This window comes from Nannobrachium achirus (genome assembly GCF_963921795.1).
Source record: "Nannobrachium achirus genome assembly, chromosome: 20".
In the NCBI taxonomy this organism is placed as follows: domain Eukaryota; kingdom Metazoa; phylum Chordata; class Actinopteri; order Myctophiformes; family Myctophidae; genus Nannobrachium; species Nannobrachium achirus.
In genome coordinates this window covers 22,241,894-22,253,236 of record NC_137827.1, presented here as the reverse complement: position 1 = coordinate 22,253,236, position 11,343 = coordinate 22,241,894, and the positions used below count along the sequence as shown (strand labels likewise).

Sequence of the window (11,343 nt, the reverse complement as noted above, 5' to 3'; positions counted from 1 at the left end):
TGGCCCCAGTACCTGCTCCAACCATGTCACGCCAAGAAGCTCCAACCAAATGGATGCAGGTAGGCTACAGCACGTGCTAATTAAAACGGATGGACAAAAAAACAACAACAACCAATGGGTTAAACACATTGCTCAAGTGTTGTAGCATACAATGCTAATTCTCAACATTTTCACGTTTTCTATCTATCTATCTATCTATCTATCTATCTATCTATCTATCTATCTATCATAGATAGATAGATAGATAGATAGATAGATAGATAGAAAACGATCTATCTATCTATCTATCTATCTATCTATCTAATATGTGTGTCTCCCTCTCTGTAGTCTTTGTATCTGTATGTATATGTATGTATGTATGTATGTATGTATGCATGTATGTATGTATGTATGTATGTATGTATATAAACAATAAATAACAATATATATTAGAGTGACATGTACCAAAAAAAAGAAAAAAAAAAGAATGAAATCCATGAGCTAATAGAGCAAAGACAACATGATCTACAGTATTCATGTTAGCAAACCATAGGGATTTTATTTTAGTCATAATTTGAGCCTTCTGTTAAAAAACATTGTCTATCGTTTTTAAAATCACAGAAAATATCTTGCCTCATATCACAAATATGATATTATATTGATATATTGCCGGGCTCAACGTTCTATCCCACAGACTGATCGGGTGGTCTGCTTACCTACTGTAGGAACTCTGACTCCGCTGTCCGCTATATGCTCTCTCTCTCTGACATAGGTCAATTCAACCATAGGTTCAGACCAGATTGCTGGACCACCACTTCATCAGTCCCTCCAACTACTACCGGTAGCTCCTCAACCCCAAGATACAGAAAGACGCCCGGTTCTGCAGGCACACACTTCCCACGGTCACGGACACCACTGACAGAACGTAGGCCTACCGGTGATATAACCATTGAAAAATGTTTTGTCAACTGTGAAGAACAGCATATATGCATCTTCTGTGAACTGTGATCCTTCTCTTTCTATTCCTGCAGCAACAACTTCTTCCTCATCAACAGCCACTGGTGCCTCAGTGATAGTAGCAGTTGTCGAAGGGCGCGGATTAGCCAGGGGAGAGATTGGCATGGCCAGTATCAACTTGAAATGTCCGGAGCTTGTACTCTCTCAGTTTGCAGACACTGGGACTTATGTCAAGGTAATGTGCATCCCTAAATGATGGGCTTTTAATCATACCTAACATTGTTTAGGTGCTCGGGTGGCACAGTGGTAAAGTTCCTGACCAAGTTCAAATCCACAGCGGTGCATCCGGCTTTGTCGAGCATGTACATGAAAACAATTGGCCCGGGTTCAGGGGACGGAAGCCGGACAGGGAGGTTAAAAATTGTCTGTGAATGTAATCCTACGGGCTGGGGCGGCACCTGTCTGCATGGAGTGTTGGACGGGAGGAGTAGGACGAAGGCTCTATGTCCTCCACACACAGAAATTGGTATGGGGACTGGGGAGGAATAAATTCAAATAACTACTAAATTGGGTAGAAACGGGTAGAAAAATAAAAAAAATACCTAACATTGTTTACACTCTCAAACGAGATTGTGGCAGAGAGTTCAGGGAATCTCAGTTCCTAGTAATCTTATACCGGTAAGTAAATCATCTTATACGACGGCAGGCTATCACCAAGCTTCATATCCTCGTGCCATTGGAAATACTGATGCCAGACACAGCCAGTGAGAAGGGGAAAGGGACCAAGCTGTTCAACCTCATCACAGAGAACTTCCAGGTACAAATACTACATAGCCATACCCAGTGTAAAAACAATCTCCAAAACAATGATGCCCTTTAATTACCTGTTGGACTGATGTTGTTGCATTTCCTTATGTTAGGGTGTAGCTTTTACTCCTATCCAAAGGAAATATTTCAATGAAAGGAATGGACTGGAGTATATTCAGCAGCTTTGTGCACCAGAATTTGGCACTGTGGCCATGGAAGTGCAAACTAAGTATGTGTTATTATGTGGTTATTAAGAGGTAGTCTCACAATCTCATTGAAATGATTTGTTTAATGGACCATACCAGTGTCAATACATGCCATTGTCTATTCACATTTTACACAGATTCATACACGAAAGAAGATTGTACGTAAACAATGACTTTTATTTTGATTTCACATTTGTTTACATATTCTCTAAATATACCTCAATTATTCAGTCAATGTTGGCTAATATCTTTGCATAGTATAATTTAATTTGACTTTAATTTATAAATCAATCTTTGCTCCAGGCGCTATTTTCAACTACACTTATGAAATCAATCCATTGGCCTCCATGAAAATCAAACAGTATGCCTTTGAAAGTGGTTGTATGTAATGTAAATTATACTGTGAGTCATAGTCAATAAGACTAAACATGCCAGACCACTGGTATGGTCCTTTAAGTAGGCATATTGAAAATGTACATCCAAAATGTCATGATTTGATTGGTTTATTTAGGTACTACTGCCTGGCAGCTGCAGCTGCTCTGTTGAAATACTTAGAGTTCATCCAGAACTCTGTCTATGCTCCAAAGTCTCTCAAAGTGACCTTTAAAGGTAGTGAACAGACTGCCATGATCGACTCAGCATCTGCCACAAATTTGGAGCTGGTGATCAATAACAGGGACCACAGGTATGTGGGCAAGCAAGGTGAAGACGTTATTGGAAAGCTATGTTTATGTATTGCAGTAGCATATTAATAGACATTATTGTGTGTCTGTTTGTATGTGCAGGAGTGAGCATACACTTTTAGGGGTGCTCAATTACACCAAAACCCCTGGTGGTGTTCGAAGGTTGCGCTCCAATATTTTAGAGCCCCTACTTGATGTGGATACCATTAATATCCGCTTGGACAGCATACAAGAGTTGCTGCAACACGAGGAGTTTTTCCATGCTCTGAAGAATGGTAACGTACAAGTAGAGCTAGAATGGACTAGTTGTACTGCATTGACGTTGGGTATTGTACATTTTACTAATTGGCAGTTGGACACAGCATATGAATCTGTATGTTTTCTTTCCATCATTATCCAGCCATAGGTCATTTCCTTGATATAGACCAACTTCTTTCTGTCCTTGTCCAGATACCAAAGCAGGAAACGGTATGTGCAAAATGAATACCATCCTTAAGGGAGCTTGTTATTAAAAAAAATCGCACCTGTGCGAAGTGAGCGGTGCAAACTAATTCCTGCGCAAATCAGTGTTGATAGGCATGCATGGCAATATTCTTTTTGTTGTGTATGATGTCAGTCTAGAGGTCTGCTCAGACTATATAAGTCTTTATCGTCATTTCTCATCAGTTAGTTGACCAAGCTACGGATTGTAACTTGTAAGAGTGTCATAGTGTAATGATAAGTGACCTTATTTACCTCCAGAGAGGCCTCCAGAGAGGCGAGAAGAGGCCAGAAGATGAATATTTTCGTTTTTCAAAGTCTGTTCATTTGTATTTTAAACTTGTATTAGCTGCCTATCACTTATAACCTGTAAGATTTTCCACAGTCTGTCTAAAAGTGTGGTTATTTTATCGCTTATAAGTGATATTCATCTAATATAATTTTGAAATTCAAGGTTAGCACCGCTCAATAATTTTTTATGACGTATTTTACGCGGCCTAAACGCGTTCTAAATCAGGGTGAACCAATCGGGTGCCTCTGTGACTATGACATCATGGACAGATCAACAGAATCGAAGTGTTTCATTGGTCTAGCGAACTCATGTCATCATCATTTGTGACATCATAGTTTTGGTAAAAAAAAGCGGTCTATAGGAGCGGTTAGCACCGCTCAATAATAAGGAAACATCAGTGTTTCTCAACCACTGTGCCTGGGGACCTTTGGTGTGCCCCTGAGAAGGGTCAAGTGTGCCCCTTGAAACGGCTTGAAAGCCAGTATTGTATTTATCATTTTAAAAATGCACACAACTCCTCGCACCGCGAGGCGTTGTGTGCTTGTAGATCTGCTGTTTTCACTACTGTTGTGCAACAGCCTTGTATGATGAAGCAGTGCTTTACTTTGCGAAGAAACTTACACATTTGAAACTTGGAGACAAGGTTTCTTCCCGACAGTGACGATATTTACACCCCCGTATTATGTTGGTGTGCCCATGGATTCTTTGGATATGAAAAATGTGCCCATGCAGAAAAAAGGTTGGGAAACACTGGTTTACATAACCAAAATAAATCTTGTTACATGCAGGTTATATGCAAAAGGCCTATACTTTTCCCACAGATGCTAAAATGTAATTATTCTGTCACAACATTTATTTCTTACATCTGTAAACCTGTGAAGTGATTTAAGTTGAAGTCGAGCATTGGATGAATGATATACTTTTTGCTCACCTGTCCAGGTGAAATAATTTGACTTTTCACATGCAGGTTCAAGTTGCTGAAGCAAAGATTACACATATCATTCAGCTGAAGCACACCCTGGATTTGGTGCCACCATTGAGGGTATACGTATGTCTTATACCTATATTGTTTATATTTTATTATAACAACTATGAACAGAATAAGGCAGACTTTCTCCTTCTCAAAAATATAAGGAAACACAACAAAGCATTAAGCATTTATGCTTGCTTTAGGTTTAACTTACTTTAGCAAGTCTTTTTAAACATTATGCTCTGTGAACAGACAGTGCTGAAAAACTGCAACACTGCTCTTCTTAAGGCGTACGCCACCTCATTGGAAGACAACAGGTACTGTATTGCTTTGTATGTCCAAGTTAGACCTCCTTTAAGAAGTTTATTGAATACTGCAGTGAGATCATAGAGGTTTATAAAAATGTAACCTGCTGGATCTCTACATCCACCATCAGATTTGATGTCATCTTAGAGCAGATCAAGACTGTGATTAATGACGACACCAGCTACATGAAGGGGAGCCTCAACATGCGCACGCAGAAGTGTTATGCTGTGCGCCCCAACATCAATGAATTCCTAGACATTGCCCGGCGAGCTTACACTGAAATAGTGGATGACATTGCAGGTATGTGTGCTGGACACTCAATATGTATCCTTCATTTACATTAATGAGAGATAACATCCCCTGGCCTACACAAATAAATGATCATCAATGGTGTGATCCACAGGGCTTGTTGACCAGATGGCTGAGAGGTATTGCTTACCGATGCGTACCAGCTTCAGCACTGCTCGAGGTTTCTTCATTCAGGTGAAGCTTGAGGGAGGAACCCTGCCTGGTGGGAAACTCCCAGCCGAGTTCATCAAGGTATGGAAAAAAAAACTGATCAAGATGTGAATCCTTGCAAAAGTTCAAATAAAATGCATTAACCTTACAGTATTTCAAATCTTATACTGTAATACAACCTTCAGTGTTTACCAGTTTAACCTACTTTTCATGATCCAGAAAAGAATTACATTATGTACTTACTTTCTGTTATATTTATTGAGTTAGGGTTAGGGTTAGGGCTGATATTTATTTGTTTGTTTGTTTATTTGTTTATTTATTATTTACTGGTCCTAAGGTTACCAAGCACAAGAACAACTACAGTTTCACAACAGCAGACCTGATGAAAATGAACGACCGCTGTGACGAGGCCCTGAGGGAGATCTTTCACATGTCTTACGTGTGAGTAGTTATGAGCAAATGGCTCACAGACATACACAACAACATTTTTTTGTTATCAATTATTTTTTATTTTCCATAACATAAAATTAGAGACATACATATGAATAGAACAAGAAAAAGTAAAACATTAATCAAAAGAAAAATGCAATTAACAGACAAACACAAACAATAGCAAAACAAGAAAAGGAAAAGAAAACCCACCCACCCCCTTTCCCCGGACCAACACGGAATGTACAATAGTGCATGCCTGTGCTAGGCTGTTACCACTATATAGTGATTTCTTGAATCATAGCCTTAAGCTTATCTGCAATGTCCGACCACATATTAATGTTTTCTTCTTTTGCTCCGTGTAACCTTGCTATCGACTGCTCTAAATATACTATATCTAGAAAGGTTAAGGCCCACTGGCGAAACGTTAACGTATGAGGAGGTTTCCACCGCGTAGCTACCATCTTCTTCGCCGCCGTTAATCCAGCAAAGAAGATGCGCTTGCGTATATTGTTTAGTTGCAACTGTGAGACGTCATTTAATAAAAATAAAGAAGGAGAAGATATGATATTAATACTAAAAATAGTTGAAAGTTTTGAGGCAACCATATTCCAGAATGACGACACATTTGGGCATTCCCAAACCATGTGAAGGAAGGTACCAATACTATTTGAGGCGCAGAGAGTGCAGTTGGGATTATTCAAAATCCTCATAGCACATAGTCTGCGGGGAGTTAAATAAGTCCGATGAACAAAATTTAAATGAATTTGTTGATGGTCTGGATTTCTAGAAGATAGCCTAATGTTAGACCACACTGTGTCCCAACAAAAGTCAGGGTCCAAATTTGGTACATCATTCCTCCAAACAGTATCAACAGATAGGGGCCCATAACTACAGTCTAATAAAAAACCATAGAGGGTGGAAACCAAACCTCTTGTTCTGTTACCATCACAGATAAACTCATGGAAGGGGTGCAATCTAAGGGGAGCTTGCCATGGGACCCCATAGGTCCTCATGGACAATCTCAGTTGGAAGTAGAAAAAAAGGGTATTTCCAGGCAGATTGAAGATGTCACACAAATCTCGAAAAGGTCGTAAACCATTTCTATCAAATAAGTCCCCTAATGTACGAATCCCCTTAGCCCTCCACCTTGGAAAGCGAATGGGGCGATCCTCGATTAAAAGTCTTTGATTATTGAACACTGGGGAAAATAAGTTCCATTTACAATCAATCTTACACATCTTTTCAGCTGCTCTCCATACTGCCACTAAATGAGAAATGATAGGTCCAAAGCGAACTTTGCATTGATGTGTAGTTATGTTTGAATAGATAAGATCTCTCAATTCAACAGGCTGCACTAAACTCTCCTCAAGCTCTCTCCAAGAAACCTTATTTGCTGGGTTAAACCAATTTAAAAGGGGGCGGAGCACATACACAACAACATGACTGCATGTTGATGCATTACAATGAACGCACTAGCAACATGAATGGAATGTGTTCTTCCACTCAATAACAGCAATACAGTGTTAGGATTGATTTCATTTTCTTTCCAGCAGAGGGTGCTATTTAGAAGGTATTGGGCAATTTAGTCTTCTTTTGACTGTTTCTAGACCCTAACTTGTCTCTCTATAGGGTGATATGTCAACTACTTTCTACTGTCCGTGAGCACATCCACTGCCTCTATAAGCTCTCCGATGCTGTATCCATGCTGGACATGTTGCAGTCCCTTGCCAATGCATGCGCCACCTCAGACTATGGTAAGTCTAGAATTAACACATTGTGTCAGGGTTGCCAACCCTCCTGAATCCGGCAGGAGTCTCCTGAATTTCGACCCCATCTCCTGCAGTGCTCCTGAATGGTAATTTCTCCAGAACTTCCCCTGGATTGTTATTTCTGCGGCTTTGCGTGGCAACACGTGTCCAAGTTAAACTGCATGTGGGACATGATGACTGTCTCTGTCTGATGATTGTGATTTCTCCTGGATTTGTTATGAAACACCCCAAATTCACCAGAACACAGGAAATTGCATCTACTGTGTTAAACATTTTCGGGGGGGGGAGGACCCCTAGACCCCCCGCTTAGGGGGTGTGGGAAGTGCATGCAATCATACAGAGATATTCACTTAAGTAGTGAATGATTACTATTACAGCTGGGTCTTACATTGCTTCAGTTATCAAATCAATTTCTGTACGCCGTTATGGCTGAAATTGTACCCATCATTTTCCAATGCAATTAAGCAAGCCTGATAAAATTATCAAAAACGCCAAATTCACCAGAACACAGGACACGTACAAAAGTTTTGGTGGGGGGTGGACCTCCAGACCCCCCCAACTGACTATCCAATGTTGGCAACCCTGCATTGTGCATCAATGGTTCCCAATGGGGGGGACCTCCGGGCCACCGGGACCGACACGCCGCTCTCCCAAGCCCAGACGAGGTGCCTTTTCGGATGCTCGCCACCGTCGCCGCCTTCCATACCAACCAGATGGCAGGAGTTGTCGGTTACTGCCCCATGGCGGTTACCCATTCATTTTAGTGTGGAAATTGCCCAACCTGTTGTCTGAGGGAGTGATGTATGCATATAAATGAACAGCTAACCCTATCAACCACTGTACAATACATGTCATCCAGAGGCTGACATCCTTGCTGGATGAGGTGCTTTTAATTGTAGGTCATGGTTAACACCAGTCCTCTCAGCCACGTGGATGGGGAACACTGGCCCTCAGCTGTCTGAAAGCATCTCTCCATAGACACGTGCTGATCGCCCCTCAACTCAGATCGCCCTTGTTACATAAGTGTGCACTGTATATAACAAGACTGTAATCTCCCTGCCAACAGATCTAATTGACTGTTTCCTCTGTATACACCTATTCCTGGAATCATTATTTAAACTTTCTCATTCTCTTACTGTAATAAAGTAATTATTACTGTTGCAATGCCATCTATAAGTAGTTAGTTAACTGTGGAATAGTTGTGATAGCCGTAAGCATTATTTTAAACACCTGTTTATTTACATTCTTATTACATAAATGATGTGCCATTTAAGTCTTATGAAAAAATATCCAACCTTTTTCATGGGAACATTTTCCTCCTGCAGTTCGTCCAGAGTTCACAGACACGCTGGCCATCAAGCAGGGCCGTCACCCCATTCTGGAGCACATCGCTGGCCAAGAGCCTGTGTCCAACAACAGCTATATCTCTGAGGGCAGCAACTTTGTCATTGTCACTGGACCCAATATGAGTGGCAAGTCCACCTACCTCAAACAGGTGGCACTGTGCCAGATCATGGCTCAGATAGGTATGTTGAAAAGTTATTCCAGCCTCATATGGATTTACTTAAGCCCTATTTTACAAATAGCGACAATAACCAAACTACAGGCTCACAATGCAGCTTGTAGATTGGGATAATAGGGATGCGAGGTTGAAAGTGGTTAAAATACCTTAGTGGGTATCAGTAACATGATTTTATCACTGCATAAATTGTGTTCTGTATATTTTCCTCAGGCTCTTACGTGCCAGCAGAGTATGCCTCATTCCGTCTAGCTGATCAGATTTTCACCAGAATTGGGGTAGATGATGATTTTGAGACCAACTCTTCCACCTTTATGGTGGAAATGAAGGAGGTGTGTTTTGTTTCACACATGGGCTGCTAATCATTAACTTATTTTATTATGTATAGATAATTCACAAACATTTATCCTTCTCTATGTTTGCATCCCAAAGGTCTCCTATATAATCCACAACGTGAGCGACAGGTCTCTGATCATCATAGATGAGTTGGGGCGTGGCACCAGCGCAGAGGAGGGTATCGGAATCTGCCATGCGGTTTGCGAGTTCCTCCTCAGCCTCAGGGTAGAGTACTTGCACAATGATATACTCACTTCTCTTCATCAAAAGATGATTTATGAGTATGACATTCCAAGGCAACACTTCATTGTTGCATCTACTACACCTCTTTGGTCAACATTAGGATATAAGCAAACTATTTGAGTATGTGCTGCGTTATGGGCTACAGGGTATGGACGTATGGAAGTGTTTAACGTGTGTGCTGTTTTCCTACCTTTCTCAGGCTTTCACATTGTTCGCCACGCACTACCTGGAACTCTGCCAACTTGAGACACTTTATCCCAACGTTGAGAACCAACACATGGAGGTTCAGCACACACGCTCCAGTGACACTGGCACTGAGAGTGTGGTCTATACATACTTGCTGAGTCGAGGATGCTCCGAGGAAAGAAATTATGGTACAAAGTGATGCACACAGGCAGTTAGTACTACACTCTGTCACTGAAAGCAATTTACCTCATTTGTTTCCCTTTTTAGGCTTGAAAGCAGCAGAGATGACTGCACTCCCTGCAAGCATTGTCGAAGAGGCAAAAGCAATTGCTTCTAAAGTCAGCCAGCAGCTATTGGTATGCATATCCTTATCCTAATGTGTCTTTACATAATAATTTTAAATCACGTTTACAGTTTGGGCATTTTGCTGATCGTCTTATGCAGAGTGACTTGCAGTGTGGCTTTAACAGCTTAACCATTTTAACCCCAGCATCTCTATCTTGGGGCAGATATTTGCCATCTACAACACACTTGTAGATTTTCAGGGGAGATATTTAGTGTAGAGCAGGACTCCTTAGCTGAGAGATGAAGAGGGACCCCCCCCCCCCCCCAACTACATATTGGATTATTGTTAAATGTGTGTTTTCAGACATTTAACCACTTAAAAACCCTCAGTATTTGGTAAGCTTGACCTTTGGCTGTGTATTTGGTAAACTTGACCTTTGGCTGTGTATTTGGCCTGCTCCTTTTCCCCTGTACACCAATCCTCTTAGCTGAAAATAGTCGATCTACAAGCTCACGTGTCTGCGGCACTTTGTGAGCTAAAGTAAGTCCCAATCACACATACTATAGATTTGGCGCCCCCCCCCCCCCCCTGCAGCATCTCTGCGGACCCCCTAGTTGAAGACCCCTGATGTAGAGTGAAAGCAGAAGGGGTCTAGTATAGAACCATGGTGGACAACTAGGAAGTCAACTAGTCTATCACTAACAAGTAACCAATGAGCCACTGTGCACTGACAATTAACAATTAACAAAACAAAACCAAAACTTTTAATATATGATTTATCCTATGCTCCAGGCAAAGCATCACAGTGATCCAGAAACCCAAAGGCAGAGGACTGTGTACCACCTGGCCACTCGCCTCCTGCAGGCTGCCAGGAACTCCAGACTAGATCCTGACAGCTTGCGCATCTATCTGAAGGGCCTGAAGAAGCACTATGAGGCCGAAGTGCAGGCTATAGGACACCCTGAATCCATGCAGACAGACACTGACCCAGGGCTATAAGACTCCCTGATACCACACAGACAGAGACTGACCCAGGGCTATAAGACTCCCTGATACCACGCAGACAGAGACTGATCCAGGGCTATAGACCGATTTCCCTGCAACCATAGCTGCGTTGTCTAGCGGCACCACTTCGCACAGCGACACCGCAGCTACATGGCAGCGTTCTGGAAAAAGGTCTATAGGACAACCTGAATCAGTCAGACACAGACTAACCCAGAGAGGGACTGACTAACTGACCAGGGTGGGGAGGGGGAATGAAATCGCATTTAGAGAACACAGAAACTATAACTTTGTTCTTAAATCTTGTATGTATATTATCTTTATTGATACATGATTCACACCAACATACTAACAGATCAATAACCACCTCAACACGCACGCACACACACGCGCACACACCAGAGGAGAAAGATACAAATAGATACATTATT

At 41.6% G+C, this 11,343-nt stretch overlaps 1 protein-coding gene across 1 annotated transcript; it reads left to right on the top strand.

Annotated features, from left to right (window-relative positions):
• Positions 1 to 810: 810 nt before the first annotated feature.
• On the top strand, positions 811 to 10,909 carry msh4 (mutS homolog 4; the record flags this gene model as incomplete). Its single annotated transcript, XM_080750907.1, has 19 exons — positions 811 to 916; positions 1,011 to 1,171; positions 1,643 to 1,753; positions 1,857 to 1,972; positions 2,461 to 2,634; positions 2,735 to 2,907; positions 3,033 to 3,100; positions 4,372 to 4,446; positions 4,627 to 4,691; positions 4,811 to 4,980; positions 5,084 to 5,220; positions 5,477 to 5,580; positions 7,201 to 7,325; positions 8,666 to 8,866; positions 9,073 to 9,191; positions 9,292 to 9,420; positions 9,638 to 9,812; positions 9,892 to 9,980; positions 10,703 to 10,909. The coding sequence occupies exons 2-19, from the start codon at positions 1,100 to 1,102 to the stop codon at positions 10,907 to 10,909; spliced, it is 2,310 nt and encodes a 769-aa protein (XP_080607033.1). The 5' UTR covers positions 811 to 916; positions 1,011 to 1,099.
• Positions 10,910 to 11,343: the final 434 nt, after the last annotated feature.